The sequence below is a fragment of the Scardinius erythrophthalmus genome, assembly GCF_964197995.2.
Source record: "Scardinius erythrophthalmus genome assembly, chromosome: 18".
Lineage (NCBI taxonomy): Eukaryota > Metazoa > Chordata > Actinopteri > Cypriniformes > Leuciscidae > Scardinius > Scardinius erythrophthalmus.
Genome location: NC_138238.1, coordinates 17,646,356 through 17,664,728, shown reverse-complemented (window position 1 = coordinate 17,664,728; position 18,373 = coordinate 17,646,356). Strand labels below are relative to the sequence as shown.

General features: G+C 36.3%; 2 protein-coding genes across 4 annotated transcripts; both read left to right on the top strand.

Annotated features, from left to right (window-relative positions):
* The first annotated feature begins 866 nt into the window (after nucleotides 1–866).
* aco2 (aconitase 2, mitochondrial) lies at nucleotides 867–12,664 on the top strand. Its single transcript, XM_081393051.1, has 17 exons — nucleotides 867–930; nucleotides 3,324–3,466; nucleotides 3,668–3,926; nucleotides 4,094–4,186; nucleotides 5,593–5,751; nucleotides 5,849–5,999; nucleotides 8,402–8,506; nucleotides 8,590–8,681; nucleotides 8,775–8,880; nucleotides 8,970–9,127; nucleotides 9,255–9,328; nucleotides 10,017–10,128; nucleotides 10,224–10,502; nucleotides 10,575–10,766; nucleotides 10,870–11,002; nucleotides 11,094–11,215; nucleotides 11,349–12,664. The coding sequence occupies exons 1-17, from the start codon at nucleotides 895–897 to the stop codon at nucleotides 11,478–11,480; spliced, it is 2,346 nt and encodes a 781-aa protein (XP_081249177.1). The 5' UTR covers nucleotides 867–894; the 3' UTR covers nucleotides 11,481–12,664.
* Nucleotides 12,665–13,301: 637 nt separating this feature from the next.
* Nucleotides 13,302–16,619, top strand: csdc2a (cold shock domain containing C2, RNA binding a). Of its 3 annotated transcripts, none has more exons than XM_081393444.1 (5): nucleotides 13,302–13,571; nucleotides 14,403–14,612; nucleotides 15,815–15,937; nucleotides 16,034–16,177; nucleotides 16,344–16,619. In XM_081393444.1, exons 2-5 carry the CDS (start codon nucleotides 14,437–14,439, stop codon nucleotides 16,405–16,407), a joined length of 507 nt encoding a protein of 168 aa, XP_081249570.1. In that variant the 5' UTR covers nucleotides 13,302–13,571; nucleotides 14,403–14,436; the 3' UTR covers nucleotides 16,408–16,619. The 3 variants fall into 3 exon arrangements, with proteins under 3 accessions (XP_081249570.1, XP_081249572.1, XP_081249571.1); XM_081393445.1 differs by having other exon boundaries at nucleotides 13,441–13,571; nucleotides 14,423–14,612; XM_081393446.1 differs by lacking the exon at nucleotides 16,344–16,619 and having other exon boundaries at nucleotides 13,318–13,571; nucleotides 16,034–16,311.
* Nucleotides 16,620–18,373: the final 1,754 nt, after the last annotated feature.

Sequence of the window (18,373 nt, the reverse complement as noted above, 5' to 3'; positions counted from 1 at the left end):
TTTTTTTTTTGTGTGTGTGTGTGTGTGGCGGAAACAAGCTTCCATAGGATTTCAATGTTTGCAGATGGGGGTAAAGAATGTTCTTTTTGTAAAATTATAAACGCCATTTGTTCTATAATTGCATAAAATCAGTGTGCATTTTTTGTTAGTGACAAATCCAAAAAATAACAAATGATAAATAATCTAAGTATGATGTTAATTTCGTAAAAATAAATAAATAAATAAATAAAAAACACATAGAATATTTTTCAATTAATTTAATTAAGAATAGGAAAATGAAGGTCTACTTCTATTGCAAAGTATGGTAACACTTTACAATTAGGTCCCGCTAGTTAAAATGAACGTTAACTAACAACGAACAATTCATGTGTTATATTATGTATTAATTATTGTTAACGTTAGTTAATAAAAATACAACTGTCAATTGTTAGTTCATGGCCCATCAAATATTATTTACAGATACAACAATGTATGTAAAAATGTTCAGTGAAACCTTACTATAAAGTGTTATCTAAAAAAAATAGATATATATATATATTTGGCTTTATATTTTAATATTTTTAAATAAATGTTTCTATATTGTAATGTTTGTAGATAGATCGCAGGTTTAGGAAATATTGTTAGAAATCTTTATGTCATTTTAGACAAGGTCCTAAAAGCAATAGATGCACACCTGGACAAAACATTACTAGAATGTAACATTACTTTAATTTTTCATTTTGCTTTCATGTTTTTTACGTTCATAATAATGAGGAAAAAATATTAGCACCTCAAGTTGTTGGTCTTTTAAAATAAGACACAATTAGATCCAAACATTTCAACGTCCTTCCAAGACAATGAGTTCTTATACCCCGCGCGTCATATTTTCGCGTCACATCTTTGTCAGTGAACAAAATGGCAACCTACTGCTTAACCGTCACCCGGCTTCAGGTACATGCAAATCTCAATGTTATATAGTCAACACGCATGGTTTGGATTTTTTAATGCATGTATTAATGCCACCCGTGTCTGTGCTTGCTAGTTTGAGCTGCTCGCAATGAGTGAACTGACTGTTTTTGTGCTGAAATCTGCTCGTGAAGTGCTCACAGGTCATTGTGGCCAAGGATGTCATAGCAGACGCGTTTGCGCTGCCGATGGCGTATAATCTTTATTTCCATCTGTTTCATACAAGACAGCCAAAGTACGAAACCAGAAATACTCACAGCTATTTCATTAATTCGCTCATTGTGTATTTTTCATGTCTGACTGTTTGGTTTTAGTCGCAAGGTGAACACAAGGTTAAAACAGCGTAGAGAGGATAACGGCGCTGTCCATGTGGATTAACTAGTGACACCGCTACATGACAGCGCCATGAAATCCTTGAAAGCAAATTAATACATTTTTATCTATCTAGCATTATTATATGTATACTTAAAGTGGCATAACTTAACACCGGAGGTTTGATCACAATTGAGCGAAATGAGCAGCTGTGATTTAAAAAATACAATACACTGTTAATCTATACTGATGTTGTCATGCCTAAAAACATATAATGACAGCAGTTCGAACAATCTAGTAACATGTTCCTGTCCACATGAGGTTAAAAAAAAAAAACCCATATAACCTTGATGCTGTCATGGATTGTTTGTATGGACATGGTATGTTCTGGTCAAGATTGAGTATATATTTACTGTTTATTTGACAAGATATAAGATATATTTATTTGTTGTGTATGTCAACTTAATGTTTTTTTCAGTTCTCACTTTCATTACAATATCAGGGGATTTTACAACTTATTTCAAGGCATGAAAGTACACCCAATCCCAAGAAGTCATAGACTTTTCTCTAGAAAATACAGATGATTATTATTATTATTTATGATGTTCTCAAAAGTATTTAATCCTCTGAAATAGTGTTGTCACGATACCAAAATTATTGTTTCGATACCGATACCAAGTCAAGTATTGCGATTTCGATACTTTTTCGATACTTTTCCTGAAAAGGGAGAAACACTCTCAAATATCATTGCTGTGCTTTATTTTAAAACCGGGACAACATTCTAATCATATAACACACTAATAGATGAACATATGAACAGCAGATATATTAAACATTTGAACAAAATATGAAATATAAAAATATAAAAAATAAATTAGAGCAATGACATTCAAGGTAATTTTTTTTTATAAATTTAGCAGCATTATCTCATTTATCATAAGAAACATAAGAGCTTTATCTTGATTCTGAACTTTGAATAAAAATATGAACAGCGATTATATTAAACAATGTTTAATATTGGTAACATATGATAAGCCTCATTGGTGATATATTTGACATGTGGGGAGAGAGTTGTGGAATATAGCAGCAAAGACAACGTCGGCAGTGTTGACGGCAAAATAGGCTACAGAATAATTCGTTCTGTATTGAGAGGTGCAATATTTGAAAATCGATCATATTTTTTTTAATTACATTTATATTGTATTGTCAAAACTTTCAACCATCAAAATGTCATTTATTAATATGTATTCGTGTCAAAATGACATAGAAACATATTTTCCTATTCTATTTTGCCTGGGAATTAACGCTTCCAACATGCTTGCGTGACGCGTGAAAAATAGGCGTCGGTTCTATTCTAGCAGGCACGCGTTTTCCGCGCGTCTCGAGCTGCGCCCAGACACGTACGTCACGCAGGCAGTTAACATGGGAGCCGAAATAAAAACGGGCACGACACGCAGCCAGTGTGTCGCCGGCCTTACAAATCTGGAACGCGGTCATTCTTAGAAGTATGGATACTAATAAATTAAGGAATCGTGACGTTTTTAATTTCCGATTTACTTTTGAAGTATCAGTGCACCGTGCAACAGAGCAAGGTAGGCAACATACTTCCATATGTCACTCCTCGCATCATCTTTTTCAACGAGTCGTGGAGACGTGGACCACTTGTGCTCGCACATGCAGTCATCTCGCTGTAGTGTTTTGTCACATGACACTGACAGCGGCAGGTTCTTTGCTGCGTGCATCAGGAAAAAAACACAGACGTCCATAGGGAGGCGTTTTTTTTTTTTTTTTTTTTTTAAGTATCGATACTGATAAATTTAGGTATCGTGACGTTTTTAATTTCCGAGTATCGCGATACTTTTGAAGTATCGGTACACCGTGCAACACTACTCTGAAATATCCTCTTCAAGAGAGCAATAATATCTGGAAGTCATGGAAATAGAATGGAATTTCATTGGTCAAAGATGTTGGAACCCTGGTTATATTATAATCTAGTTGTTTACAGTGTGATTTATGAGTTTGTGTTCCAGCTCTTTGTGTTCTGATTCCCTGTTTGTTTATTTCAGCTCGCTCTGGGTCAGGGAGCCCGTCGCTTTCATGTGGCGGCAGCCCTCAACGCGAAGGCCAAGGTGGCCATGAGCCGCTTTGAGCCAAGCAGTTGCGTCAACTATGACCAGCTCCGCTCAAATATTGACATTGTGCGCAAAAGGTCAGAAAGCATTACAGTGTTTTACACTCAATTTTATTTGCTTCTGCCCTTCTTATCTTTAACAAGGCGCCTCAGTGGCTCTTTTATTACTTTTACAGAAGAAAAATACTTTTTTCTTGCACTTGGTTAGTTTAAAAAATGTATTGTCCTAAATCTTGTGAGTTTTTCCAAGTGCTTTAAATGTGAAATTGCATCTTCCAGACTCAATCGGCCACTCACCCTGTCAGAGAAGATTGTCTATGGCCATCTGGATGACCCGAATGGACAGGAAATCGCTCGAGGACGCACATATTTGCGCCTGCGTCCGGATCGAGTTGCCATGCAAGATGCAACAGCACAGATGGCCATGCTGCAGTTCATCAGCAGTGGACTCCCAAAAGTGGCAGTGCCATCCACCATCCACTGTGACCATCTTATCGAGGCTCAGACCGGAGGAGTCCAAGATCTACAGAAGGCAAAGGTGAATGATGCCAATTAGGGATGTTGTTGAAAGAGTACCATGCAAATGATTTGCTTGTATTCCAAACCTGTATGCATTTCTTTCTTCTGCTGAACACAAAAGAAGATTTTTTTTATTCTTCACTGATTTTATTCCATTATTTCATTCCTTTTCCCGCTGTCAACCAGGAAGTGAATCAAGAGGTTTACAGTTTTCTCGCTAGTGCTGGGGCTAAATATGGTGTTGGCTTTTGGAAACCTGGCTCTGGGATCATCCATCAGGTACTGGAGAAAAAAAAACAACTTTTGACTAGTTGTTAACCAGTATGACTTTTTTTCAGGTGGTTTGTCCATGACTATAAGATGTACACATAATTGCTTTAAGGATGCTCCAGTTGATCGGGCGCCAAACGTTATCGGCCGATAAAGGTTGATCAGATGACGCAAAACTCGCGAGACAATTTTGCTATGCGCAACTAAATTGCTTCTCTAAATCAGCTAGATCAGTGATTGTTGCAAAATACAGTGCCCCCCTTTGTGAGTATTCGCTTAAACACCATCGGTTATGTAAACATAAACAGTTGGGAAATAAGTCGCATGTGTAACAGTATATTGGATCCGAGCATTCGGTCTTAAAGTGACAGCAGCAGGAATATTAGGCTGCTGTCACTTTAAGACCAAATGCTCGGATCCATTTGCGACTTATTTCCCAAATGTCATTAATGTTAATCAAACAGACATTGATCTATACAGTGAAGACTATGCAGTGTTTTATATTTTATTACTTTCTGTTGATAAAGACTGTTGTGGTTTATTATTATTATTATTATTATTATTATTATTATTATAAATTTCACAGGGATTCTATATTTAAGCTCTAAGCTGTTCCTGATCACCTCTAAGAATGGGAATGGAATATGTTGTACATGTTGCTTGACAATAAATAATGAGTTGTCAAATCATGATACTTTCTCATCTTTTAATTTTTTTGTTGTTAAGAATAGTTGGCCTATTATTTATTTCAGTGATGGGTATCAGTTGATCAGTATCAGCCAATAGTGCTTCCAGTGATCTGTAATCGGTGATCAGGCCCAAAAATCATGATCAGAGCACCCTTAAATTGTTTAATTGAAATTAATACTTAATTAATACTAAAAGTCAGAGTATCAAGGATGTGATTTTTTTTTTCTTCTTTTTTTTTTCTTCCATATTTATACATTCTGTATATTTCGACCTGAAGTATGACCCACGTAAATCTGAGGGAAACGTGCCAACCATCTTATCAAATTTGTTATGAGATTTGTTTACTACCAATTTGTTTAAAATAATTCGTTATCAATAAAAAAGATGATTTAAGGTGCCCTATCGTTTTTGGTCACAATAAAATATCTAACATTTGAAAGCAAAGAATTTAAGACATAAAATAAATATTAGAAGGATATTGTGATTTTACTGATATTCTGTAAAATATTATTATTACCCATTTTTATTTATTTATTTATTTACCACAATAGTATTGCAATAGTTATGTTTCTTTGCTTTGTACAATTTAAATGATTAAAAACAATATTTTAAATAATAATAATAATGAGAGAAGTCATATTCCTTTTTTGTTCTTAGCTGATCACAGGTTTGCAGTTTTGTTGCAAGCAAGCAATATGAATCAATCTTTTTTTTTTTTTTTTTAGATTATCTTGGAGAATTACGCGTACCCTGGAGTCATGTTGATTGGTACAGACTCTCACACCCCTAATGGCGGTGGTCTGGGCTCCATCTGCATTGGAGTTGGTGGAGCTGATGCTGTTGATGTCATGGCAGGCATCCCCTGGGAGCTGAAGTGCCCAAACGTAAGCTGCTATTGTCCGTATATATTGAACTTAACACTTGCTATCTAAAATTGGGCAACTGGAAGTGTTTATTTATAGGTTGTATCTGCTTTTCCAGGTCATCGGTGTGAAATTAACTGGCTCATTATCTGGCTGGACCTCACCAAAAGATGTCATCCTTAAAGTTGCTGGTATTTTGACTGTGAAGGGTGGCACTGGTGCCATTGTGGAGTATTACGGCCCTGGTGTGGACTCTATCTCCTGCACAGGTGAAAACTTGCTTCAGCAATATTTAGATTGGATTCATTTTCTGAATAATGTTTGAGATACAATTATTAATATTGGACATCATTTCATATATCATAGTGTAATTTCATATATCATCATTCATATAAGCATCAACAACTTCATTTGTTAATTAAGATTAAGACTGAGATTAATTAGGGTAGGGTTACATAAGGTATTTAAGTTAGGGATCATACCTGTAGCTGCTATTACAGTGACCATTTTGAGTTTTTACAGTGACCATTTTTAACTTTCCTTCCTTAAAGGGGTGGTTGATTATGATTTCACTTTTTTAACTTTAGTTGGTGTGTAATGTTGCTGTTTGAGCATAAACAACATCTGCAAAGTTACAATGCTCAAAGTTCAAAGCAAAGAGAGATATTTTCTTTTAAAGAAATCACTTTTTAAGGACTACAACTAACGGCTGGTAGGGACTACACAACATTCCTCCCGGGTTAGTGACATCACTAACCCTAAAATTTACATAAACCCCGCCCCCGGAACACGATTTATAGATTATCAAGACAGAATATGTTAATCAATGACTAGAAGACAACTACACATAAGCTACATAAATTAATCAACTAACCATTCAGAAATGTCCTGTTGCATTCTACGTCACCTCTTCTTGAGTCTCTTCATCATTGTCTGACTCCATTTTAAACATAAAAAGGCTAAAAGGTTTTGAAATTTTCAGTGCATGTCTGTGTGAGTGCAAGCTGTTGAAGCTCCGCCCTCTATGCTGGGAGCAGCAGCTCATTTGCATTTAAAGGAACAGACACAAAACGGTGCGTTTTTGCTCACCCTCAAAAATGGACAATTTTAACATGCCATATAAAAATATCTGTGGGTATTTTGAGCTTAAACTTCACATAAACACTCTGGGGACATCAGAGACTTATTTTACATCTTGTGAAAAGGGCATTATACCACCCTTTTAATTTGGTTAACTGTTACTTTGAGCTGAAAGTCTGTATCCATAATGGAAGGTCTAAATACATAATTATAGTGCACCAGGGTGTGCAGTGATAAATTTAGCTTTAGTTATGGTGTTCAACGAAGGTCATAATGAATGAGAAGCTTTAAGCCAGTGGTCTCAAACTCAATTCCTGGAGGGCCACAGCTCTGCACAGTTTAGCTCCAACCAGCTCCAACTCACACCTGCAAGGAAGTTTCTAGTAATCCTGAAGACCTTGATTAGCTGGATCAGGTGTGTTTGATTTGGGTTAGAGCAAAACTGTGCAGAGCTGTGGCCCTCCAGGAATTGAGTTTGAGATCACTGCGTTAAGACGTTATTGTCCAGATGAAATTAGATTTCTCAGAGGATGGCAATTAGCTGACAAACTGTATGTTATTTGCTTCATAATTTTTATAGGTTGAGTGAAGAAAAACAGGCATGTTGAATACTACGAAGCCCTTAAAGGTTCACGGTGATGAAAAAAATATGTGATGGGAGGGAAAATATATATTTCAATGCTTTTGCGTTCCCCAGAGAAACTTGGAAACTTGAAAACTTGTAAAACATTTTGTGAGAGAACGTAATATTTCTCAGGAGAACGTAAAACATTTTGTGACCGAACGCAATATTTCTCTAGGAACGCAAAACATTTTGTGAGGGGACTTAATATTTATCAGGGGAATGCAAAACATTTAGTGACAGAACGCAATATTTTTTGAGGGAACGCAAAACATTTTGTGAGCGAACGCAATATTTCTCAGGTAAACGTAAAACATTTTGTGAGCGAGCGCTTTCAGCGCAATATTTCTCAGGGGAATGCAAAACATTTTGTGAGCAAACGCAAAGTTTCTCTGGAGAATGCAAAACATTTTGTGAGCGAACGTAATATTTCTCGGGGGAACGCAAACATTTGCGAGAGAACACTAAAACATTGACAATTTTTCCTCCCATCTCATATTTTTTTCCTGTTCCTTATGGGTTCCGTAGAATATAGATGGGATTAAAATCACTTGTAAATCTGTGAAACACAAATGTACAGTCCAATTTGGATGTTTTTAGTTTCCCTAATGCCACCCAAACACTAAATGACCTTGGAAGTTGTCGGATTGCCGTCTTGTCACATTATTGTCTCCATGTCAGTTCCTGTCAAAAAGCATTTTACACTGCAGAACTTAAATTTCAGACCGCTAAATATCTCTCGGCCATCAGGGCTTCTCTAAGGTCATGTCTTTGATAATTTAAACATAGCTATCATAACCTGCATGAATGTGCCTCAGATTTTTTTTTTGTTTTTTTTGCGGCGATCTCTATGAACTGCTGGCGATCTCAAAATCATGCCTAAAATCGTATACTGTGTTGGTGGCATAAGGAGGGCGTGTTATATCAGTCATTTGAAAATCTGAATATGCTTTTGGGTTTTCTAATCAGGAATGGCCACCATCTGTAATATGGGTGCTGAAATTGGAGCCACCACCTCTGTGTTCCCTTACAACCACCGTATGAGGACATACTTGGAGAAGACTGGTCGTGGGGGTAAGCAGCAGTAGTCTCTCATCAATGGATAATTCAACTGTCTCTTCAAAAGTTTGGCCTCTCATTCTACTTTTCCCTCTCAGAAATCGCTGCTCTATCAAATGAGAATCAAGATCTGCTGGTTCCTGATTCGGGTTGTCATTACGACCAGGTGATAGAGATTAATCTAAGTGAGGTAAGAGCAGGTCAGTTAAGATAAGTAAGTTGAATGAATCTTAGTTAAGTGTTAAAAATTCACTTCAACATGATTTATTATCCTCCTTTACAGCTGAAGCCTCACATCAATGGCCCATTTACTCCTGACCTGGCCCACCCTGTTTCAGACATCGGCTCTGTCGCTGAGAAAAATGGCTGGCCCCTGGATGTTAAAGTTGGTTAGTGATTTAGAGTCCACCCCATTTTAATGGCCATTGATATACTTTTATTATTCTATAAAATTGCTCCCTGTCCATGAACATTGCAGGTCTGATTGGAAGCTGCACCAACTCCAGTTATGAGGACATGGGCAGAGCTGCCTCCGTGGCCAAACAAGCACTCGACAAAGGACTCAAAAGCAAAGCCCAGTTCACAATCACCCCTGGGTCCGAGCAGATTCGTGCCACGATTGAGAGAGATGGCTATGTGAGTCTGAGTTGGAGAGCCTGGGATTTTATTATTTGGAATAGCTTGAAATTGGTTGTGTGCTCGTCCAATTTACTTGATTGTTTTGCATTTAGTCTAACAATTTAATGTGTTTCTTTACCTGCAGGCCAAAGTGTTGAGGGATGTTGGTGGAGTTGTCCTGGCTAATGCCTGTGGACCCTGCATTGGTCAGTGGGACAGGTAAAGTATTTGTCTTCAACGCATGTTTTAATTCAACATTGTAGATTTTCTTTTGCACACTACTGTTCAAAAGTTTGGGGTATATAATATTGTGAAATATTAATACAATTTATACTGCAGGGCTTTTGATTGGTTGATGAACCAATCTTCAAATCATGGCTGCATTACAATAGTTTAAAGTATGCTTTACTGACACTTTCCCAGGTGCTTTGATGAATAGAAAGTTCAAAAGAACATTTATTTGAAATGTAACATCTGTTTTAACATTAAAAGTATTTTACTGTAAATGATCAATTTTAAGCATCTTTGCTGAATAAAAGTAAAAAAGTAAGATAATAGTAAAAAAATAATATGTAAGGAAACATGTAGAGTTTGCCAGCTATTATCACTAACTAAATTAAGGTAAAAATATTAGTATATATTATAATATTATTAAAATATTGGCTATGAAATTGATTTCAGTTGATCCATGTATTATGTGAGAAGGTTGAGAGCTCTGAGTCACATGAGAGATATGAGACTAGCAAAATCAGGTGCTTGGGACAACGTTCATAGTTTAGCATCATTATGCCAAAATATTTGACCTTAATTCCACGAGTGACCAATCAGAATCAAGTAATTCAAAGAACTGTGTAATAAAGCTATGTAATAAAGCCATATCATAAACCAATAAAAATCTTTCTTGCAGACGTGACGTTAAGAAGGGAGAAAAGAACACCATTGTTACATCATTCAACAGAAACTTCACGGCCAGGAATGACGCTAACCCTGCCACTCATGCTTTTGTCACCTCACCAGAGGTATTTCGCACCTGCTCACAAACGTGCTATAATCTGTGAATGTTTTTCCCCCAAAACCATTTGTATGAAGTCTTGCCAATTTATTTATGTTGCAGATTGTCACAGCACTTGCCATTGCGGGCACTCTGAATTTCAACCCTGAGACTGACTTTCTCACAGCCCCCAACGGAGAGAAGTTTAAACTGGTGCCACCCACAGGAGATGAGCTTCCTGCTCGTGACTTTGACCCAGGTCAGGACACCTACCAGCACCCACCACCTGATGGGTCTGGTCTGAAAGTAGATGTGAACCCTCAGAGCAACCGCCTGCAGCTGCTCGAGCCCTTCGACAAATGGAGTGGGAAAGACCTTGAGGACCTCCAAGTGCTCATCAAGGTAAGTTTTTAGTCATGGATGTTTGAAATTCTGGTTTTCAATATCACTCTGAATGTAACTCAATTCTGTCAGGTGAAAGGAAAGTGCACGACTGACCACATCAGCGCTGCCGGACCCTGGCTTAAGTTCCGTGGCCACCTCGATAACATCTCCAATAACCTTCTCATTGGTGCCGTTAATACCGAGAACGATGCCGTCAATAAAATTCGCAACCTTCTAACTGGAGAGTTTGGTGGCGTCCCTGATGTTGCCCGTCATTACAAAGTAAATGTTACTTTTTTTATATGTGTCATTTATGTTTTCTGCCTATTGAGAGCATTTGTATTCATAACGGTTTCTGGATGTTCTGTAATTTCCTCACTTGCAGAAGTACAATGTTTCATGGGTAGTTGTTGGAGATGAGAACTACGGTGAGGGATCCAGCAGAGAGCATGCGGCTCTGGAACCCAGACATCTAGGAGGGAGGGCCATCATTGTGAAAAGCTTTGCTAGAATCCATGGTAAGTGAATTTGATTGCCTTTTTCCCCTGTTTGAAGCCAAGCGTCTCATTTAGCAATCGATTTGAATGAATTTCTCATGGCTGTCAACAGAAACTAACTTGAAGAAACAGGGTCTGCTGCCCCTCACCTTCTCCAATCCTGCTGACTACGACAAAATCCGCCCAGACGATAAAATCTCCATTATAGGGCTGAAGACCTTTGCCCCTGGAAAGGTAAGACTTATTCTGTTAAACAGTTTGTAGTTTATATGCATCTTTCCTGGTTTGTGTTAAGGCTGGCCCACACTAAAAGATTTTTAAAGTCTTATCTGATTTTTAAAATCTATTTAATCTATTGTTCCTTTAGCCCCTTAATGCCATCATCAAGCACATTGACGGAAGCTCGGAAACTATCGTGTTGAACCACACCTTCAACGAAACCCAGATTGAATGGTTCAAGGCAGGCTCCGCCCTCAACAGAATGAAAGAGCTTCAGTAATGAGTGTGATTGGCCATCGATATACATATTTGGGCGGGGGAGGGGTTATGCATCAAGGAGGAGGAGGATTGGTATGTGTATGAAAGGTTTAAATGCTCTCATGTACTTATGATCTGAAGTATACACAATACATTTTCAAAACTGTACTGCATAGACAAGTCATGTCAATACGCAAACTTCTCAAATCTATATAATATATTGCAGGGGCAGATAAAAGATGTGAAGTTTAGCAACTGTAATGCTTATAAATTTCAAGCTGGGTCTGTTTATTACAGAATGGAGAATTAAAAAAATAGGTTAACCTACAAAAGATGCTAAGCACATACATGTTAGTGGGAGACACCAGAGTTTAATTCATAAAATCATCCAAATATCTGTGCAGGTGTTCATGCAACTGTTGATTATTAATTTCTGTTATTTGAAATATTACACTTAACTGTAATGAGAGCTGCTTGTGAATTTACTGTCCTGTTATCGGCTCTATTGATGGAATGATATTTTATTTCACACGATTCTAACAACTGCTTTTCCACTTTTCATTATAATTGGTTTTCTTGTTCATGCAAGCTTGAAACTTGACCGGTTGTTGTGCATGTCGCTAATTCTTACTGTGAGTCAGAGTGACTTGTCTATTCCTTGTTATCAAACCTTGGCAGATTCTATCATACACAACACCAAAATCTTATCAAATATGTCTACTGAATGCACAGCTGGTCAAATCTGTTCATGTTTTAAACATAATGCTTATTTATAAACCTTTGCAGAGAATCTCGGATGTGCATTATCTTAAGTGTTTTGGACGACAGTTATTGAGTAATGGATCAGTAATCGGATCTCCAACCTCTTGAGCACCTTTTCTGTATATTTGAGTGCCCTTTTTTGTAGGGTTGTTTTCTTTTCTTTCATTCGGAGCTGTACCCATGTCAAAGCAGTGACATCAATCACTCTGACCAGCAGATGATAGCAACTACTAAGACACCAAGGTGTAAATTACTAGCTTTGTCTGACTCAACATGTTTGTGCTCATCAGATGAACTTTTACTGCTGCTCGTAATGCCTCACAAACACAGCCTCTTGGTAATAACTCCATTATTTTCCTTCTTTTTTTCCTTTTTTTCTTGTTTGAGAGGAAATGAATGCTGATCAGTCACAGTGGGTTATAAAATAAAAGCCATTTCAAATAATTCAGTCCTTGTTAATGTATGTATTGGACTTGTGCCTTTTTTTTCCCCCTGCAACATTATATTGTATGTACACCCTATACTGGTAAACAATATTTAATATAGCTATGCATGCAGGTTTTCAATATTTTAGATTCTATGGACCCCCAAATGTGATCATCTTTGTGCGAGGGAACCCCATCCTTAAATTGAAAAGTCAGCTATATATTTGAATGTATAAAGACTCAATTTATACTGTGAAAAATTCATATTATAAATGTGTAAAGTAGTATTTGGAAAATATTTTAACTACTATTACATTTTTAAATTGCTAGGTTTTTGCGTTTTTATTCTGCTTTTCTCTAAACTTTTCCATAGATCCACTACCACTCCCTTGCGGCCCCTGGTGGTCCCCGGACCCACTGGTGTTCAATATAGTTTTGTTCTGATTATAGTGATTAAATTCTTAATCCCTCGATTTTACAGAGTACCGTTGACTGAACTATAATACGTTGAAATATTATGAAAAAACATAAATAACAAGCCCTGTATATACAGCATCACATCTACATCGCGACGCGTCAAAAATAGGACGCGCCTGTATTACATTATGAGCACTCTGATTTGACGACTGAAGGCTGACGTCAGGATTCTGCCGCGTGCAGCGTAGTGTCGTTGATTATAATTGGAGCGTTTTTGTTTTGTCGCGTCGCGTCGCGTCTCGCGCGTTCAATTTTGATGGGGTGTCCCTCCCTCTCCACCCGTAACCTCATTTATTGTGTGCTACGCAGGGGTCCATTGAGTCGAATATGTGGACCACGAATGATAGACATTTAATAGTGGATTCTAGTGTAGCTATGTAGATATATTTGTTTCCGCTGCGCTCGAGATAACAACCAACAAATTGGTATCCACTTTAACGTACAGTACGGTAAGAATTTCATCATTTTCCTAATGTATTTTCCTATCCCGTCTGTATTACCGTTGATTGAAAACGCCTTTACTGTTATGGTGTCGCATGCTGTGCACTGTAGAAACTGGGAGTAATTCCTCGACGTTTGTCAACATCCTGCATTGTTGAGCGCAGGTTGATAGTATGGTAATAAAGCACACATACTCGCAGTTTAATCACAGTCACTGTTGATTAGACTGATATGGAGTCTGCGGCACACAGATGCTTGGCCTTTCTTAGACTGCAGGGCAGAAACCAGTGGTGCATTGGAAAACAATGAAAAGGAAACAGTCTCCCCAAGTAATAAGATCTGATGTGTCCCGAATCCCGATGCAGCTGCTGCACCCAGATTTGAGGGCAAAGACAACAACACAGTAAAAGCTGTTCAAATCAGACTGGATATTTCAAAGAAACCGTTTTGTCATATACTGTTATATATATTTGTGTACTGTATACATATAAATACACACATATGCACGTATACTTTTAAGAAAAAAATTGTTATTTATGTATTAAATATTTATATATAATATAAATTATGTTTAAATGTACATACATGCAAATATTTCTTGAATATATACATGTATATGTGTGTATTTATATATGCAACATAATTATACACAGAACACACATATTATGTAAATACAAACTTTTATCTTGGATGCAATTAATTGTTGCCCAGCACTAATGTATGTATATATATATATATATATATATATATATATATATATATATATATATATATATATATATATATATAAAACAAATGTTATTTATTTTCTCTCTGATTTAACCCATTTTTCAAACCAGAAGCCTCATCTCATTTCCAGTGAATTTCACACCAATGGCTGATTCAGACAGCACATCTACATCTGATCAAAAGCTGCACTGCCCACATACACCCGTCTCTCTTTCATTACCTTTCCTGAGGGAAGGCAGTGATGTCTTTGAGAGGAAACCGCATCAGACAGGGGAGCCTCTTAGCCCACTGCCAACCAAACGCACACGCACCTATTCAGCGTGAGTACCTATGTTAACAGTGTAAAAATATTTCATATACTTTGTGTAAATGTAGTGCAAAAAGGATTTTGAATGATTTTTTAAATTCTATCTCACTTTAATGTTGATAGATATTTATTTTTTACCAATATTGACACTCATCTACTTTGTTGTTCAGTATTGGGTCTACCGATAAGTGCGAAGAGAGTGAAAAACATTACAATTTAATCAATTTAAAGATCTCAAGTCAAATAAATAAATCAAATGAAACCATGAAAATACATTTTGTGATAATTAAGACTTCAAATCAACGCAGACAAATAAATAATATTTTGAATGTTTAATATATGGGCTGTGCAACAATTAATTGCGATTAATCACATCCATTGTGTTTACATAATATATGTGTGTGTACCATGTATAATTATTTTGTATATATAAATACACACACATACATGTATATATTTAAGAAAAATGTGTTATTTATACATAAAATATTTATATTTATATATAAAATAAATATATATATATATATATACACAGTATATACATGCAAATATTTTTAAATGTATACATGCATGTGTGTGTATTTATATATATATACAAAATAATTATACACAGTACACACACATATATTGTGTAAACACAAACTTTGCGATCAATCGTGATTAATCGTTGCACAGCCCTGTTTTTTATTATTTAATAAAATATAATGAATTTTCGGTTTTTATTGTAATATAATAATGATTATTTACTATTGTCAAAAGCAGAAGTGAAATGATAGTTAAACATGTTCTGCACTGGCTAACAGTCTGCCATGTTGGATCTTAATATCAGCCAGTTTAACTTTATTAATAAACAAAACAAAGGAGATAATAAAAACACAGGAATCATAGGAGTACAACAGCGTAACAGCTTTGGCTTCAACTCAAAGACAATACAGGACAATGGACAGAGCTAAACTCAGGGCTTAAATACACAAGATAATGACAAAACATAAACCTGACACAGACACTGAAATATATACAAAATAAAAATAATAGTTATTGTATTGAAAAACTGTATAGAGAATATATGGATGTATTGAAAAAAATAATAATATTGGTGCACCATATATTGTTGTGTTCATTTCAACAAAACATAAAGAGATGTTTTGCTCTTCTTATTTACTAAAATGAACCATGTTAGTTGATTTGAGCCTCTTTCCTCTGGTGTTTTATCAGATCGGTAAGAGCCAAATCTGGACCCGTCTTCAAGGGCATTTGCAAGAACTTCTCCAGGTCACAAGGTCATGGATTCATTCAACCCTCCCATGGAGGAGAAGACATATTTGTTCACATCTCAGAGTAAGTGAATATACAAATATCATTTTAGAAATATACAATAAAAAAAAAAACTTGTAGTTGTAGCATCTATTTGTTTAACCACACTTTTTTATCTAGTATTGAGGGTGAATATGTGCCTATGGAGGGGGATGAGGTGACCTACAAAGTGTGTCCCGTTCCTCCCAAGAACATAAAGTTCCAAGCTGTTGATGTGGTGATCACCAACCTTTCTTCCGGAAGGAAGCACGAGACCTGGTCTGGGCAAGTTATTAGCTCCTAGCTCACACATTCAAGCCCAATAGAGGAAGAAAGAGATAAAGGAAGGGATTTAACTCACGGTGCTCATGCTGGCGTAAAATGGTGTTGTGTGTAAGTAGGATAGGGATGGAATAGTAATTAGGGTTATGCAACTGTTGGTTTTTTCCAGCCTGGCAAATAAGCAACAGGAAGTTGGTCTGTTTGGAAAATGGTTCGGGATGCAAGTCAGCTGAGCTTCGATATAGGATTGCCAGAACATAACATAACATATAACATAACATAACTGTGAGCAGCAGTGTTGCCCTTGTTTGAATATTTGTCATTTATATGCACTTAATTATGTATTTATTTTCATTTTATGTACAGAGGCATTTGATTTCATTGTGCTGTGTATGTTCAAGTCATTTATGTAAAACGGATTTCCTAAAATAAATGAATACGCATCAATGAAAACTTTCATTTCTTTACTTGTAATTGATAGGACTGGTATTAGTTTTCTGTAACAAATCACAAAAATCTGTTAATTTTGTCAAGAACAATGCTTCTTATGATAATTCTAATAAAATTGAAATAACATAATCATTCAATGCAGTGTTATTTTCACAAGTTTTTCCTGGACAGATTTTTAAATTCCACTCAGATTGTGTAAATAAAGTGCTTATAGAGATATACTTTATCTCTGCGAATCTGCAAAAGTTAATGCGTAATCAGGAATGAAAATAAATATTAAAATGTTATGTATCAAATAAATAATTGAATATTATTTTTTTTATATAAAATGTCCACTGATTACTGCATGTATATCAAGTAGGCCTATAGGCCTATATAAAATGAAAAACGAAATACACATATTATACACTATTATCCAGTGTCAAAACCAAAACTGTTCCCTTGTAAAGACTTTTACAAGTGTCAAAGTACAGCCATGAAGTCAATAAATGTGTTGAGCGATGTAGTGCCACTGCCATCTACCGGCAGAAGAGAAGCAAGAGGTGACATGTGTACAGATGTCCGCTAGAGGGAGCAGTACATCATGAAAACTAGAGATTGTAGTTATGTGGAAATAATTAAACTGGTTAAAGAGTGCACTACACATGAAAAATGCAGGACTATTAAAATTTCGGTGCGGAAAACAATAAACGGAATGCAACAACAACAACAACAAAAAACAGTGATTTCCCCCCCACACATTTTACCTTTTTTTTAATCATACATATTGCACCCCCAGCTCATAAACCAGCAACTAGTTATGGGGCAATTCTACAAAGAAACAACTACTCACTGTATATAATCACATTTATTTACGTGCAGTGAATGAAGGTTAGCTAGGAGAGAGAACCGCTGGGGGATAAAAACAAACAAAAAATGACTTATGATGTCTGCTGACGTCTTTTGACCGAGATTAAAATAAGATTTACTTCTAAGGTTTTTCTCAGAAGTCATAAATTAAACTGAACCATAAATATATGAAGTGCCATGACTATTGTTTGATGATAAATCATTACAGAGGGATAGCATAAACGTGTTGGAAAGCGTGGCACATTTAACAAGAAAAAAGCCTACACAGTCCTCCAGGGGATAAATTAAACTTTAAAATTAAATACAACTTAAATAAAAAATATTTGATAGGCTATAAGGTATTTAATATGCCTAAAATAAATAAATAAAAATAGACATGCAAATAACCTACGCACAACAAATCATAACACGCTTCACCAGGAGTAATTTATTATCCTCCTCTTACCTGGGAAAACAAACAGGACAGGTGCTTCACTCTGATTGCTAATGACGCATCCATTTATCACGGGACGATGACTTTATGGCTCGACCTTTGTCCTTCACTCCTCTTCTCACCGTTCTAAATGTCGTTTTCTTTGTACACTAGTGTTCAATAGACTCAGAGAGCTTCTGCTTCAGTTGCTTTAACAGAAATATGATTAATACCAATATTCTGTATGTTTATAAGAGCACCTCTATGAGAATATTAGGCCTAAACTCTCGCTCTGACCGTAACTGTGTGAGCAAGCCTTGTGAACTTTCATACTAGACAGCAAAAGAGTCTTCATATGATGCCCTTAAATGCTGTCTTTGTAGGCAGCTCACTAGGGGTTGGGACGCGGCCGCTGACTATGTTGTTCATTAACACGTAACACGCTGAGGTGAGAGCTAAGTTATCAGTGTGAAGTTGCGACTCTGGTC